Consider the following 17215-nt stretch of genomic DNA (forward strand, 5'->3'; position numbering starts at 1 on the left):
TATATAGGACTAAACCCTTATTTTTGAACCTGCCCACATCCCTACACGAGTGACACCTGTAGCTGTGGCCTCAGGGCTGGAGCGTGGGGGGACAATGGGTTGAGTCGGTGAGTGAGTCCCGCCTGTGGAAAAGCGACCTCGCGCCTCAGTTTCCCCATTTTTGTGACAATGTGGGGGGCAGCTGCGACCCCTCGGCGGGATGCTCTTGACCCGGTTGGCGGGCATCCGCGCCCCGGCACGGCTGTCGCCAGTCCTCCCGAACCCCCACCGGGGCAGGGCTCGGGGAGCCTCCCCGGATTCGTGTTCTGCCCGGCGGGAGTATGAAACCGGGCGTTGTGGGGCGGCAACCGAGTCCTCTGGACGCCCCTCAGCCTCCTGCTGCCTTCAAAGGTCGCCGTGGGGCGCCGAGGGGCCGGCGGCGGGAGGGACGGGGGCACCGCCGAGGGGCGGCGGGGAGCGGGCGGGGGCCGGGGAGGAGTCGGCCCCGGGGCGGGGGTCGGGCCGGGCCGGGGGTGGAGCCGCGGGCTGGCGGGTCGGGGCGAGGGGGAGCCCTCCCCTTCCCTTCACGAGCGAGCCGGAGCCGGGGAAGGCGCCTCCGCAACTCCTCCTGCCCCGCCGGTGCCGCCCGCAGCATGGTGAGAGGGGTCGCCGGGCGGGAAGTTCGGCGGCGGCGGCGGCGGCCGCCCCGCCGGCCCCGGCCCGGCCCGCGCTCACCGCCTCCCCGCTCTCTCTCTTGCAGATCTGGAAAACTCTCCCGCTGCTCTGCGCCCTGCTGGCCGCCGCCCGCCTGCGAGCCGAGGTAGGCGCGGGGCCCCGGCGGCGGGACGGGGAACGGGACGGGACGGGGTGGGGACAGCGGGGGCGCCGCGGCGCCCGCGGGGGAGCAGCCGGGACCGGGGAAAGTGGCAGCCGGGGCGGAGAGGGAAGTTGCGGGGCCGATGGGCGCCTCGGTGGGGCGAGGGGCTGTGTCCGCGCCGGGGCCGGACCTCTGCATCCCGCCACCGGGACGGGCTCCCCTGGGCAGCCCCCTTTCCTCCCTCCCTCCTTTTCTCCATCCCTCCCTCCCTCTCTCCCGCGCGCTCTTTCCCTCGCTCTTCTTTTCTTCCTTTCTTTCATTGTAATGACATTGAAAAGCTTTGAAAGCCCCCAGCTGCAACCCCCCCAGCTCTGTTGACAGAAAACAAACGGTGCCTGCGTTCCCGATTGCGGCGGCCTCCCTAAAAAGTGAAGTCAGAAACAAAATATTTGATAATTACGGCAGGGGAAATGTGGAAGTGATTTGAGGAAAATGAACTCAAGCTGGGCTGGGAAGGGAGGCCGAGCCTGCCTTCGGAGGAAAGCGGTCCCACTCGGGGGCAGCTCGTCCTCCCTCTCTGCATTTTTTCTCCCTGCATATTTCTCCCAGATGGTGAGACCCACCCTAGAGCATCGCAGTTTGGCTCCACGAAAAAAAAAAAAAAGGCATAAACACGTCTGGTTCCTTCTTTTTTTGCCTCCCACCCGTGAACTGTGCTGCCCGGGTTATGGTAAAGAATGGGATTTAGGATGGAGCCCATCGCTGTTGCTCTCTGTCCCTGAGCAAAGCTCTGTGTGAACTCCCTGCAACGGCCAGGTGAGGAGCAGATGTGAGACAGGGTGGTTGTTAGCCGACACTGTTGGGCTCTGGTCGCTGCTGTCATGAAAACCAAGGGGAGTGGGAATGAGCTCTAGTATGGACCAGCATTTCACATCTGCCTGTACATGATAATATTGTAATACGCATTCTTCCCAAAGCGTGACATACTTATGTAGTGAGTGTTTCCATGCATCCTCTCCAACACTCTACTGAATAAGCTAAATGTTTATTCATTTTCTTAGGAACCTTAAATAAATCTTAATCAGTTCTGGTCAATATGCACCAACACCTCTGTAGGAAGGAGGTGCACAGCATAAGAAAAATTATAATAAAAGCTAAATAATGATGACACTGGTCTGAGTAAAGCCTTCTGGGATCAGTAACCCAGAGAAACAGCCAAAATATGTTTGGCCCTGCACTTGTGATCTCATTGGTGTCACTAACATTGTTGAAGTGCTAAATCCTGCTTTTTGCCTAATGTTCTCTAATTTGTAGTACCTGGATAGCTTCCCAGATGTAAGTACTGTCATGTCTTTGTGTCTCACCTGCAAACTGAAAGTAAGAAAAAATGTACAGCCATCATGTTCAAAACTTGATTTTAAAGGCCAATTCATGCTTGAGTGAATAAATGAATTATTTTGACTGGCTTCAGAGATAATGGTCCAGGTGGCAAACCAGTGAATGTTTTGGTTTGATTCCAGTCTAAGTTCAGCAAAACTTGAGACTGATGACCGTGGTCTGAGTTTGGTTTCAGAGAAAATGGACACTTCAGGCAGCTTTTGTTTTGGGGTTCAGTTTGATTCCTGTTTGCTAGTAGCTGCCAAGCAGTGAATATCAGTTCAGTCACGGGTAGCATCCCACCCTCTGGGGATATTTGGACCTTCTCATTTTCTAGGGAATGGGCTGTGCTTGAAGGTGAGCTGCTTGTAATTCAGAGACAGCTTTGATGGTTGCCCACTTCTAAATGTTTCCTGTTACTACTCTACTGCATCACTGGCATTCAGTAAGATTCGTGTGACATTTTCCTGTGTGGTTTTCCCTTTCCAGATTTTGGAAGCGATAACCCTCTCTGTGCCTTCTGTTTCTGCTGCAGCTTGCACTTTGTCCCTTTCAGTACATTTGGAATATTAACACTGAGCCCTAAGCTTCTAATCCTTTTGTTAGCAAAACTCTGAGTTGTACTGAGGTTCTTGTACAACATTCATTTCTACAACGTTGTTAGGTGCATAATTAGAGTCTTTAAAGAAAGAAAGAAATTGCTTCAGTAAATGTTCCTGGCATAACTTCATGCAGACTGGAAAATCTGAGGCGTGCCAGAACTTTGGAGCTTTTCTTGGCCTGGTTCAGTAACAGTCACAAGAGCAATAGACGGTGAACTGTACTCCTCGGATGGAGGCCAGCCACCAGCTTCAGACAGCCCCTTTTATCTCTCTCTTCCTGGGTCAGACTCAGTGAGGTGGCTGTTTACTTGTATTAACAGGGATGCTACAGATGTGAAGTTACTCATATTCTCAACTGGGGCTCCCAAAGCATATGGAGTGATTTTTTGGAAGCATCCATCATGAAAGAAGAAAAGGGAGAGGCTTGAAATGTCTGTTGAATGTACTAAAAGTCAATCAGTTGTTCACATCCTGCTGGAGTAAGTTACCTAGTTAACACTGGAGAGGAGTCCAGGTGCTATTTGACTCTGCACATTGGGGTCTGAAGGGTGGTGTGTGGGACCACTTCCATACCAGCATCATTCTGTGTCCCACCAGGTTACTTGTTTCACAATAAGAGTGATGGGTTTTCTTGTTTTCATTTTCACTTAAACCTCATTCAGAATCTTTGAGAAAGTTTTTTTCACCATGAATTTTAGATGTTATTAAGGAGGTTTATGCCAGCATAAGTATATTGGTGTGAGCTGTGGATACGAGTCATTTCTTGAATCCAGCCTTGCCAAGAGGAGAGGTCACTGACCTAGCCTGCCTTCTGCTCCTTGCAAGTTTTCTGGCTATTCAAAATAATCTCTGGGGCCTGTAGCTGTTCTTCTGAAATATCCTAACCCATTTCTGGCCAAATGAGCCAGCCTTTTTTAAAGAATTATGTGTAAATGCTTTGATCTAACTTGTCTCATTTTGGCTAAAAAGGGCAAGAAGAGGAAGGTCAGAGACTCTCCTCTTGTGAGGAGATGTACAGACAGATCTGAGGCACTATAACCCCTGAGCAGCACAGTGGTGACAAATATCTGGAGGCAGATTCACAACCTTTTCTAAAAGCATGGTGTTTGCAGTGTCTACATCTGTTGTAACTTTGGGATGATTTTTCTTTCACCTGACCTCTGTTTCCTTCCATGTCATTTTTCTATATATGAAGAGCTGAAAAGGGATGTTAAGGGGGAGAGAAACAGCAGAGGTTTCTGTTTGCTTAACTCCCTAAGTGTTGATCTGACTTGGCTGCTTTTTCTTGTAAGGAGAGCAACTCTTCACCCTTTCCAAGACTTGTGCCCTTTGCTAGCAGAGTACTTGTGTACACCAGGGGATTTGGAACTTGGAATTCAGATGGTCTTCACAGGACTTGGTGTACTTCCTTCCACTGGGCTGTTCACACAGTGTGGCCAGCATCAGGAGCTTGCCTTGGTCAAACTTTTCCCACGTTTTTGCAAGGAACACAACCTAAAAAACTGATGTCTTAATAAATGGAACATATTAAATTTGAGATCCCTATGTAATTGCATAGCTGTATTTGGCTCTGAAGCCATCATTTTAACAAGTTTGCCTTCTGAAATTAAATGACAGACTTTATGAATAGTTCAGCCCTGCTTTCACTGATAATTTAGCCAGGACAGTGGACAGAAAAGGTGGCGTGGTGCCAATGATGTGGGTAACTGAGGCTGTTTTTAATATGCACTGGCTTTGTGCAATGCAACCCAGCAGTACCACATTCATAAAATAATTTAATAAAGGTGGCTTCCCAGGTCTAGTCTAGCAATCACATCTTCAGTAGAAGGAAAGATTGCATCCATTTTTTCCTCCTTGAGCTGGTTTTGGAGTGATAGGTGTCTTCCTTCTTGAAATCCTTCCCTTGAGTGCCAGACCAGATGTTGCTGGAGTTGTATCTCAAGACAATAAGCACCTTTTAAATGGGGAGGCAGGGAAGAAGTGATTCTTCCCTGGGAACACAGCAAAGGCTCATCAGTGCAAAGCCTATTTTTTAAGGTGTGTGCTGTGCCACCAGGCAGCTGCTGTGCTGCAGATATCCCAGGAGTTGGAGTCTGGGAGATGGACCAAGCAGTTCTGTACTAGGCACCTCATTGTGCTGAAGTCACCGGCCAAATGCCCCTGTAGGAGTGTTTGAACAACCTCCCTGGTGTTCTGAAGGGGCTGTAACCTCTAAGCAGCAGCATGTGTGGTACAAGCTCTGCAGCAGACGCGATGTGTAGCACTTATGTGTGCGTGGCACCCAAATGTTGCTTCTCAGATGGAGCTGCTGTCAGAGCCAAGCTGCTTTGTAAAAACGCGCCACTGGCTGAGTGAATGACTTTATCTGCCAGAGTGCAAATTCCTTGCCGGTAATTAACAGGGGGCTGCTGCTGGGGGCTGCCGAGGAGGCAGCTCTGCTCCCAGCACAGGAGGAAGGGACTGGCTGAGTCTCCTCTTGCATTTTCCAGCTGCTGTTATTGGTACAGCTGCTTACCCATCAGGAGGCTTTGGGACACCTTTGATCTTTCTTGTGTGGTGTTACACGAGCTGGGGAGTGTTTCTCTTTGTACAGAAGAGAGTTTGTCACAAATCTCAGCCAGATGTCTCTTCCCAGACTGATGAGACTCCCATTAACTAGGCTGTGTTTCCGCCACATAGCCTGTGAGCTAGATGAGATTGGTTCCCAGAAATGCCTTGTTTACCTGGGTTGCATCGATCTTTGCAGGGAGGTTGGCTTCTGCTGTACTATGATAGCTATGCTAATCTGTGAATAACCAGCATTTCCTTGGAGAGATTTATCTCTCACAGCGTTGTCTCTGAGTTTAGCAAGCAAAAAGAGCAGCCTGCTGTTGTGCTGTGAAGCGTGCTTCCTTCTACAGCTGCATCTGGGTGGTAGACAAGGAGTTATACACATATGGACTTTGCCAGGGTTTGTAGGTTTTGCCACAACTGTGTACAGTTAGGTGTGAGCTGGTTAGAGCGGGGGTGTATTTGCTCTCAACTGTGGGGTTCTGATTGCAAATCCTCGGCAGTAAGTAAGCAAATGGCAGAAGCAAGTCTAGAGGCGTCAATGCTCCATTAAAGCTCAGGTAGCTGTGGCACAAGCAACAACTGTGTGGCATTTTCTTGCTACTTTTTCTCAAATGTGTTTCAGTACTGATCTGGGCTGAAGACACCAGGCAGCAGTAATGAGTGGCTGTCCCTTCTCTGCATTGCAAACTAGCTACACAGAAGTGAAGTTCATATAAGCTGCTGTGAAATTTTGCTACTGTGCTGTACTTTTGTCACTTATTACAGTGTACCTCTTGGTTTTGGCGTGGGCCCTGTGGTTGCTTGGGGCAGTGGTTTAGATGAAGGCTGCCTGTAAGAGTTGAAGAAAAGCAAATTCATACTCCAGTCTGCAAATGTGAAATTTCCTGCAGCCGTCTGCACCTTGTTTGGAGTGCATCAGGAGGCCTATAAGCTAGAAACAAATTGGAGGGTCCTCTTGGACAAATACCTTGGAAAGAGCAAAGGATTTGGGGTGGATGATTGGAGAGGAGTTTAGTATCTTGTTAACTTCAGCTGGAAGTGAATCCCATATTTCCACTGTTTGACAGCTAAACAGTGTTTTCCTTGGCTGTACCCTCTCAACTGCTATCCCAGAGATGGACCTCCAACCACTTTCTCAAAATACCTTAATGCTGTGTAATGGACCTCATAGAACCCAGCTTTTCTCATTCCTTCTCCTTAGTCCTTCCCTTTTGCACTGCAAAGAGCAGCAAAGCAGCTTGAAGTATCAATGGAGAGAAACAGATAAAAACACCGAGACAGAGTCAGTGTGTTTCATTTGCAGGAAAAGAGGATTTGCACACCTTATGCTCCAAGCATAGAAGGGCTGTTTGGACAGCTATTTGTTATCCACTGCTGGTTGTCCCTATGTACATGTTCTTTCTGATCCCATCTCTGTTTCTTGCTTAGAGTCCTGAGACAGGATCAAGAGACCTTGGGAATATGAATACTGGTAGAGCTTCCAGTGCTTAATCAGCTTCTCCCCAACAATGAAAGTTTTCAAGAAACAGTGATTTGAAGATTGTTCTATAGCCAGAAACAAATTCTTTAGTTTTGTATCTGTGAGGAGACCTGGAGAGGTTGTGGAAAGACTTGCTGTGGAGGTACCCATGGCAGTAGTATGACTCAAACCTGAAAGGGTCTTAAGTCTTACAAGTCACAGGAAGGGAGCAGAGGATATTAAAGTCTTCAATAAGAGGGGAAGCAAGAGTGGGATGACAGGGTTGGGCTGGCAAAGGTACCTGCCTCTGATGGAAAGATATACTGGTGAACCTTGTCCTAATGAAGGAGCCCAGAGCCTGGGTGTACTTCCTGCCATCAGAAATGCTATCCTTACCTGCCTTTTCCTTGTCACCCTGCTGCAATGGTGAGATATTTTGGGGCCTGAGTGTCAGAGAGGCAGAACAAGGAATTTCCATTGATCTACTAGGATGGGCTTTGGCAGGCACTGGCCAGCTGGTAAGTTGGTCTCCAGTGCTGTGTTGTCCAGGGCTGGTTTTGACAGCAGAGCCTGTTGCTGTTTTCCTGACAATGGATCTGGAGGACAGTTCTGGGGAAGGTGCCCCTCCGTGCTAGATCAGCCCCTGCCTTTTAAGCACTGGTAATTTTAGCACAAAGCCACAAGCTTTCCTTCTGCATGATGTAACTCCTCGCATATGTACTTCTTGCTGCACTGGGACTTTCTTTCCCCTCCTGGTTTTGGCCGCATTTTCATGTTTATGTTCAAGGAAGCTTAAGTATGAGGGATTGGAATTGTTGTCTTGTTTCCTATATGTAGGAGGAAGCGATTTCATTGGGGAATTTTTGCAATGTCTGGATCACTTAGTTGTCTGGGTGAGTAGAATTCCTCAGGGATAACTGTAAAGGTTGTGACCGAGCTCTGGTCTGCAGTTGGTGCATTCAGACCCAGAGCTCTGGAAAATTAAGGTGGCAAGGGACCAAGCATTCATGTGGGAGGCATCGCCTTCAGTTTGGCAGAAAAGCTGTGGTGTTCTTGTGTGAGGACAGCGTGTTTGCTCCATGATGCAAGCTCTGGGGTATTCCAGTCCTAAGACAATGACTGCCACATGAGTAGTATCAGCCTAATCTTCAGGCAGTCATCTCCCTCTCCAATTGCCCTCTGGATGGATCATGGAGAAGTCAGGTTGCAGCAGAGACTCAGTTTCTCACAAAGCTCTTTTTCTGTCATCCCCAGGACTGGGGCTTGGACCCCTTTGTAGAGGATGATGTGTAAGTGTAAGGAGGAGCAGGTTGAGAAGGGAGTACTTTATTTTTTACTTGTTCAGAAAAACAGACTGTTTTTTCTGCAGGGTATCGCTGCATGCCCTGGGATTAGTAGCTGCTTGTACACACCATAGCCATTAGTGTCTTGTCAAATTCAGTTTTACACATCCCTGATAAGTGATGCCCCCCCTTCCTGTTCTCTGAAAAATGATACCATGCTCTGGAATATCTCAGAGTTAGTAAGATTATCTTCACAGTCCTCTTCTGTGAGCAAGTAGACCATTAATTTTTTTATTCTGTCCCAGTGGTCCTAATTACACCCCTGTGTTCATTGATAATCAGTGCCTCCCCCATGCTATTATCTCCAGCTTGTACACGTAGCCAGTTTATGGGCCCCCTCAGCTCAGTGCTTAGCACGCCTCTTTATCTCCCTGTAGCTCCCTTCCTCCTGTCAATGCAGGAAAGGAAACAGATGTATGTGATCTAATTCTCTGTTTGGTGTTACCTTTGAACTGTCTCAAACAACTTTTAAACTAAAAAGCCAGTTTCAGTCATGTATAGTGAAGCGTGTTAATTTCCTACAGGATACAGTGTTGCTCTAAGTTTTCTAAGAGTAGGTGCGGTGCTGCAGTACTTACTGCCTTACCAGAGGGAACAGCTTGAGTGTGAGATCAGCTTCTGCTGCAGGCCAGAGAAGCAATTTATGAGCATTCCCCAGTGATTGTAGTTCATACCTTCATAGCCACTAAATGCCATCAGCCTCAAGACAGGAATCTGTGGGAAGCAGTTTGTAGAGCAACTTGTTGTTGCTCAACTTTGAACTCGGTGCTTTGTCTTCTCCTCTTTGGCGCTCAGAGCTGTGTGCAGTCCCCCAGGAGGGCGTCATGGAGGAAACAGCCTAAGCACAGCTAATCAGGGGGCACAAAATGTGGTTTGTTACACCTCGTGTGCACCCACACCCACATGCACAGAGCCACTGTGCCCAGTCCTGTTACTTGCTGGTAACTCCTGCAACCCAGACCTGGGATGGGAGAATAGAGGATGTAGCAAAATTTGCAGTCAATGTGGATTATTTGTGGATTTCCTTTCTTGCTTGGGTGAGTGTTAAATCTCACTGTGGTATGTGAAAAGCCTGAATTCACACAGTGCCAGCACCGTGCCTGGACCGCTCCTGGCTTTGTGCACGTGAAAACTAAAAGAGATGGGAGAACAGCTGGGTGTTAACTCCTCCTCACAAATCTCTGCCAATCTCCTCTGCAGTGCAGCAGCACACATCCAGATGCTGGGGTGAGTTAGGCCATCCTGGCTGCAGATGCAAGGTCAACAGTAAACCAGCATTAAACAGAGACAACTATTCGAGATTTAGGTGTTTTGGTTTTGTTTCAGGTTAATATTTATTTGCTGTGGGGTTTTGGCAGGGTGGAGGGACTACAGCAGACTGCACATCTGTGGTTCAAACACTTTCAGAGCCTGTGGGCATCAAGAAAATGCAATCAGACTCTTTGTAGACCAATTTGTCCTCACTCTTAACATGATGCCATGATTTGTATGTAGTCTTTGGGCAAGGCATCCTATTCCTCTAAGACGTGGTGCTCACATCTGTAAGACAAGAATAATGATGGTGCTGTGCCTCATAGCAGGGTTTATAAGGCTGAATGCATTCCTGTTAAGAAAAGTTTAAAAGCTGTCATGTAGAAGGTGCAGCAGGCATTTCTGAGGATCATTTTCCTTGCCAGCAATGATAACAGTAGTAAGAAAAATGGAGACAAAATGTAGACCAGGGGGTGATACAGCAATTTCTTGCCAGCCAGTAAAGATGTACAAAAGGGGCTTAATATGGGCCACCTTCAAGGTGTGAGCCAATGGCTCACAGATGGAAAAGAGGTGGTTGAATGTTTTGATGAAGCCAAAGAGAGAAAGAAGCAGGTCATAAAGTGGGAGAGCTGGGGTATCTCAGAGGGGATTGCACTTCTGGGGTACATTTGCTCTTGCATGAAAGCAGTAAGCACTTCTTCATCCTCTAGTATCTCAGAGGAAAAAAAGCTAGAGCTCTGCTGTAAGGGGACCACTTGACATTATGGCAATGTAGATTTCCTAGTGTTCTGGTTCACCAGAGAGCTTTACACAGGGCATAGTCCCTTGCTTTCCCTGACAGGTCTGCCAGAGGGTGACAGGGGAGAGAAGATTGGGTTAGTTATTTCCATTGGTTGTCATGGAAACTAATGGAAATTATTTTTTTTTTTGGTCTGTCTGTCATATATGAAGATTTTGTTAAAACAACTAGGAAGCATTTTTTCTTTTTCTCTTTTTAACACTTTAATTGCTGGCTTCTGATCTTCAAAAGTATTTTATTCACAGAATTTTCCTAGGGAAGTTTGTATATAGTTTTTTAATGCTACAAAGTTTGTATTGGGGATGAGCATCTGAAGTAGCATCTGAAGCTGCTGGTCAGTTCTGTGTGCTGAGCTGCTTTCCACTCCTGACAGCTTCTGCAAGGTACCCATGTGACCATTTTCTCACTAAAAGGCTTAAAAGTAAGATGGCAGGTAGCCTGAGTGTTCTGTTTCCCATGTAAATGGTAAGCAGATGATTAGCTACTCTGAAGAAGCACAAGCTGGATGAAAGGGGGATGATAATGCCAATTTATCAGCCAATGAGTTGTCAGGCTTGCTGACATAGTGATGGTAAAGAGCTTAGAGAATTTCAGATTAGAAGTGTGGGTGTAACACAATGTATTATTATTACTATTTCATGTAAACATCAGAATGTCTTGTTGCTAAAAATATGGCTGTATACCAACTCCATTGGCACTAAAAGGGGCAATTTTCCCCATAGATTGGTAGATGGTGAGACCAGAAGGAGCTATTGTGCTTTAGTTCTGCCCACTCACACAATACAGCCCATATATCTAGTTTTTTTCATTAATTCCATTTGCTCTGGACTCTACAATGTGTCTTAAAAACATCTAGTTTTGATTAAGTAATTACTACAAATGGAAAATACCACTGTGTTTGGTATGTTGCTGCAGTGGTTAATTACCCACATGCTGTTACACCTCATTTCTGGCTTGCATTTGTCTAGTCTTGATCTACAGATGTTGAATCTTCTGTTTAATCCACTAAACAGAAGAAGCCTTTAGTCCAGTGTGTCTCTTCCCCGCTGCTGTAACTGTTGTCTGCACAAGGACTGCTCCCAGTCTTGTCTTTGGCAAACTGAGCAGTCTGAGCTCCTCAAGCCATCCCCCAGCAAGGTGAGTTTCCTAATCTCTTTCTCAGTATTGGGTCTCCACACATTGCAACCCCTTTGCCAGAGTGTTAGTGCTCCCTCACCCTGTGATGACAGGGGCACCTCCATGTGCTCGTTACTGGGAATCCATAAATACTGAGCAATGCAAATTGTGAAACGAAGAAAGGCAAAACCACTACAAGCCCTGATTTACTACTAGGGAGTTCATACACATTAACACACACACCATCAGGAAGCACAGCTGGTGAAGTTTTCACAATGGAGGTGCTCACTTAGTACATAAATGTGCTGTTGTTACCAGCTACAGCCTTGGGTTTGAGTTTCCTAAAATGCACGCTTAAGTTAAAGGTCAATATTTGGAAGCTTTCTGACCCTGACCTGACTTCACAGGTGAGATTTGACTGGTCTGGGGGCCAGGAGGTGTGCTCAGCACAGCTTGTGTCCTCCAGGAGGCAAGTGGCCAAACTGCAGCACCTCAGCCAGCTGGAGCCTGTCCTCAGGCAGCCTCAGCTGCAGCTTGCGGGGGCTCCTGTGCTCCCCAGCCAGTGCCTTAAGCACGGTCTCCCTTTGTCTTTAACAACTTTTATCATTAAATAGGGATGTTGGACTTTTTTCTCCTCTGAGAGAAAGTGGAAAGCTGGCTGTGTTTCTTGGCCTCAGGTCCCTTCCGGTTCGCATGGTGGAAAGACTAAATGGGTGAGGTTGAAGGTTTGTGCTTTCATAGCTTTAAGGCATCTTCCTGCACAGCAGCCTTTACTGGGCAGCAGAGGCATTCAGATAAAGAAAGCTCATGCACTTTTTCTGTGGGCAAGCTAGTTGGAAGTCTTTTTGTCAGTGATGAGAGGTGAAAGGAGATAGTTCCCTTTCCTGAGGTGATGTTTTCACCCTGTGCTCTGCTGCAAGCTTGAAACTAATTTTTAATAAAAGCCTGGCAAGATGCAACAAAGCCCTGTTTCTCAGGGCTGTGATTTTTAGACTTGTAGCCACACTTCCTTCAGACATGCATCTAAAGAAGTGTGTTTACAGAGCCTGTGAGTTGCTCTGCCTGTGAGCTGCCCTGAAGAAAGGTGAGCATCTCCTGTGCTGCTTTGTCTTTGTGCTCCCTCTTTTTTCCCTGCCCTTAGGCAGCTGAAAACTGAACTCTGTCCCTAGAATAACTCTAGATGATGGAGGTAAGGGTGAACATAGTTTTTAATTTTTTATCTTTACAGGCATGAAAGAAAATGTTGGAAAATGGAGCATAGGGAGTGCAGAAGAGGTGCCCTCCCTCTCTGCCCCATCACATTCCCTACAGCCCCTGTGACAGAAGCCCTTTGCTGGCTGCTCTGACTTTTGCATGCAGGAGAGAGCCTTAATGCTTTTTCAGAGAAGCTGTTGTGTGTCCCCATGGTTCCTCTTACATAAAACCTCTCCTTCAGAGCCTCCAGCAGCATACAGGTGAGAGGGGATTTCCACCTCCCCAAAGGACATTTGTCCATGGCCCCCAGCTGGAGCAGGGGACTTGTTAAGTGTTCATTTATTGCAGAGGCAAATTCCAGAGGACACTAGGTGATGTACTCAAGGACACAAGGCACCGTGACTGAAGGGTGGATGGAGAAGCATTCATCAGCTTAATTCCATGAAAGAAGGGCTTTGTGTGCTTGCTCATACTCGTGCAGTGAATGGCAGGAAAGTGTCATGGAACAACTGCAGTTGTTGGTGGAAGGTGAGGATGGGCTTACCTGGCAGGATTTGCAAGGCTTCCCACAGACTTCCTGTGTGGTATTAGATTAGAGTTGAGGACAGATAATGTATCTAACATTCATGGAGAACAGCGGAGTTAGTCTCCTAAATGATGATAGTGGTCTGAGCCTACTTCAAGGTGGGTGTTTTGGTAGAATTTTCCTCATCCTGTGTCAGCATGTAAGATGCTTAAAGAAGAGCTTTCTACCCCATGACCACATTTAGGTGATAATGCAGTGCAATTCATGCCTGCTTTCAGGAAGCAGCTATCTGATACAGAAGTGAAGAGTGTGAATACAGCTTTCTCAGCTTTCATACCTAGGCCTGTTTGTTTAGCCAGCAGGTGTTCACACAGTAAGTACCAGGAGTCTCAAATTAGTTCCTTTCAGCCTCTGTCCCATGCAGCAGTATTGTGTTCCTAAGAGTTTGTTGAAAGCATTAGGATGTCTTGGGGAGGAGTGCCCATATTTGCATCATTATTTTTTATAGGATTTAGCTGTTAAAAGCCAGGCACACTGCATACTGCTGGCTGGGGTCCCAGTGTTGTTATAGTCTGATCTCTCTGCAGTTGAATGGTTTCTGACAGGGAAGTGGGGAGGGGAGGAATTAAAATGTCTTAGCTCAGATGAAGATACAAAACTCAGATGAAATGAAGAAACATGGTGAAGTCCATGTATGGAGTATGCAGAAGTGTAAAGCAGGTGTTTTACAACCTATTGCTTGGTGTGTTTGATGACATATGAGAAGATGAAGGAATAAGATTTAATGGAAAATTGATGTGACTGGAAGAACAGCATCCCTTATAGCAGGGCTATGCTGGCATCCTGGCATTTTGGAGGATATGAGGCTTGTGAAAGTCAACTGTGTTCTGCTGTAACAAAGGACTTGGAGGATTAGGCTTGGACAGCTGAAGTGCAGTGTGGCCATGGCTGCCTGCAGCAGCCTTTGGCTGAGATTGCCATCACACAGCAGAGATGACTGGACAGGTCATGGAGCATGTCCTGCAGCGCTTATGGCACAGTGTGCACTGGTAACTGAACGTGGGCAGCTTTACCATGGGAGATGAAGCAGAGAGCTGCAACACCTCGGCAGGAACTGCTCCACGACCAGTTGGGATACCTGTGCTGTAGAGCATGTATTCATTGGTAAAGGGGAGAAGGAAGCAGCTGCAAACAGTGCCCCTTTAGAGACTTGATTTTCATCCACACCCTGGACTTAATGTTGCTGACTGAAACTTTAAAGGCTTCTTGTATAAAGGTTCACTGCTGGACTAGACTGTGTTTGTGTATGTGTTTCACAGTGTCAGAGCTACCAAGGGCAAGAGCAGGAAAGATACATGGGCAAGGGTTGTGGTTCACCCAGTAAGTGAGAATTGGTGTCAAGGCCTCATGAGTGAGAGGTTTTTAAAGACCAGCAAAAATGTGGATGACATTCATGTTCACAGCAAGATACTTAGCCTCTCTTTGGTGAGTTACTACATTGAAGTGGCTCAGGAATTACAAGTGCTGGAGCACTTAAACACAAGGAGGAACATAGAGCCAGCAGCTGGATTTGCCTAGGCTGTGATCAAGTTGTTGGGTGTTGTGATTGCAATAAATCTTTCATTGCAGGCTAAGGTTATTTAATGTATCTTGCTTTTGCCATAGGCTAAAGGAGCACACACACACCATCCCTTCAGCTTAGTGAGACAGCTTTCTAGGGCTGCTATCTTACCTGTTCTGACCTGAAATGCCTACACTCTCAGAGGGTCTGGGTGTTTGGCAGGGAAGGACTGGCACAAGCTTTGCAAGTTTTATTCTAGGAGTGCTGTTAGACTTTCAGTAAGGAACTTTTGGGACTTCTTTGCATAGTGGGGTTTTTTGAGTGAGTATTTTTGGCTTTGTTTGCTTGTTTTTAGGTTATCTCAAACTGAGCTAACCCAAGTTACTGGGGAGCTGAAAAGTAAGACTGGCTTTCTTTCCAAAACAAACCAAGACCTCAAAATGTTCCATGTTGAGCTCCTGAACCTTTCACTGTATAGTATTAGACTTTAAGTAATTGCAAAACTTCCAGATGGCCTGCAGCACCTTACATTGGTTAATTGTGGCTCAGTACATTGCTATAGTATCACATGCTGTTTCTAAAGTCATTTTGGGTGAAACTGAACATGTTATCTTGTTAGATTTCCTACAACCTGTGCATTAGTACAGGTAGTGTCTAGTGTAGCTTTGTTTAATAAAGCAAGTGGGGCAATCTAGTACATGAGATTTATGTCCACAATACACAATTATATGTACTTTGAAGGTTTTTTTTCTCAGTATTCAAAGGCTACCAGTGATTTCCTGGCATACTTAGTCAAAGCTGGCTCTAGGGACATATTTTAATAAATGCTTTGGGTGTGTGAATTTCCTGGGGTTTCTTAAATCTTTGTCAAAAAAGAAAACCTATTGTCTCTTCTAAATTTCCTATCTTAATTTATTTTAACACATTGCATTTTACATCTGAAATCTGCTCTGCAAAGGAGTAGAGGGCCTGATTGCATTGGGAATTGTAAAAATAGACTGCTTATACATTCAGGTGATGTCATGCCTGGAGGGGAACCCTGGAAGGGGAGGGTGGTGTCAGTAGTGCAGACATTAGGGTCAGGAGGGTTTCCTTATACCAAATTAGGTGGTGGAGGATGCTCCTACTTTTACAGTGAGCTCTGAGCTGGGGGGAGCATGAGCAGTGCTGATAACTCTGGCAGATCTGGCTTTATCTTTTGCACCTACACCTCCCTGCCCCCATGGGGAGCAGTAGATAGCCAAACCAGCCTTTCCAACAGCGAAGAATGCTGCATCAATTTCTGTGGAATAAACACCTTTCTTTAGTTCTTTAGCCCCTTTATTTGCCTCTTTTCTTTCAAGTCTTTTCTGAGGCCTTCATGACAAGGAAGACATTTTGTTCTGTTCTTATCTGTTCTTTCCTTCCTTCAATATACAGTCTGGGATCTCACCAGTCGTCAGCAATGCAGTCTAATATGCTGGGCTGCAAACTGTAGTGGCTGAGGCACAAGCATGTATTTCTTTCTGCTGACTTTATTAGAGGAGCAGTAAATTCTGGCTAGCCAACAAGGTGGACAGCCAAGGCTGGCAGACAGCTGTGCAAGCTAATGTCTTAAACTGCTGCAGTTGGATTTGCCAGAGGCTGCCTTCTGAAACCTTTAGTCTCCCTCTGGTTTGTGTCTATCAGAGTTTATTTCTTCCTCTCAGAAAGTAATGGCAAAAATTGGCTTGTCCTCACTTGGATTCTGCAGAAGAACCTACCATCCTACAGGGATATTTCCTCTCACCTCCCAGTGCAGCCCTGGTGGCAAATGAGCCACTTAATGTCATACATGGACTTTGCTAAAGTTGTGGCAGAAGCTGGGGCTGTTCTGTGCTTAATGAAGACTGCAAGAATAGTGTGAGCTTCTCTTTAGTTACTCAATGCATTCATTAAATGGGAAATTTTCTGTGGAATACCAAAATTGTTTATACTGCATTAAGCAAGGGAAGTTTGCCAAATATTTTATGCTTGTTTAACTTAAAATACGTCCAAACTAAGTGCACTCCCCTGCCTTTGATTTGATTTTGACATAGTATGAAAAACACCAAGTTTCAGCCTGCCACACATATCTCTCTGATGTCTAGATAACAAACAAGGAGGTTTGTGGAGAAAGATTAACTCAGCCATTTCTGCATTGTTGCAAAGGGAAAGTGTGGACACTACCCTCACTTTGTGGAGCTGAGCTTTTCAGATCAGAGGGGATATTTTCAGGCAGAGTTAGGCTTGTGCTGTGGATTGGGTTTCCAGTAAGGCTGAAGGCTTTTTTTTCCTTTCTGTATCAGTGATACAGCATTTCCAACATCTGTGAATGTCAGGCTGTTTGGAGGAATGTTCTCCCCTGGCAGAAGAACTGAAGCAGATCAGATTATTTTCTCATTGAGGGAGGAGGTTAAAGGGAGGCATGCAAGGCTGGATACAAAAGGTAAAAAGGGGAATGTCAATCTTCATATGGTTGGCTGGAAAGCCAAGCTCAGAAGATCATCAGCAGTGTCACCTCTGATTCAAGGAGCAGCAGCTGGGAGCCCCAGTGGTTGAAAGCATGGTTAGGGTTGTGCTTCCAAGTTGCATCACAGACACTCCCTCTGATTAGGGAGGCTACCAGAAATTCACG

General features: G+C 46.5%; 1 protein-coding gene across 1 annotated transcript in view; it reads left to right on the forward strand.

The window, feature by feature from the left end:
- Nucleotides 1–305: 305 nt before the first annotated feature.
- The window catches only part of FSTL1 (follistatin like 1), a 52863-nt gene continuing 35953 nt past the window's right edge, over nucleotides 306–17215 (forward strand). Inside the window, exons 1-2 of the mRNA XM_068181940.1 lie at nucleotides 306–635; nucleotides 740–799. Of these exons, the coding sequence (XP_068038041.1) occupies nucleotides 321–635; nucleotides 740–799 (375 nt within the window). The 5' untranslated portion in view covers nucleotides 306–320. The remainder of the gene's footprint in view (nucleotides 636–739; nucleotides 800–17215) is intronic.

The sequence above is a fragment of the Anomalospiza imberbis genome, chromosome 2 (assembly GCF_031753505.1).
Source record: "Anomalospiza imberbis isolate Cuckoo-Finch-1a 21T00152 chromosome 2, ASM3175350v1, whole genome shotgun sequence".
NCBI lineage: Eukaryota > Metazoa > Chordata > Aves > Passeriformes > Viduidae > Anomalospiza > Anomalospiza imberbis.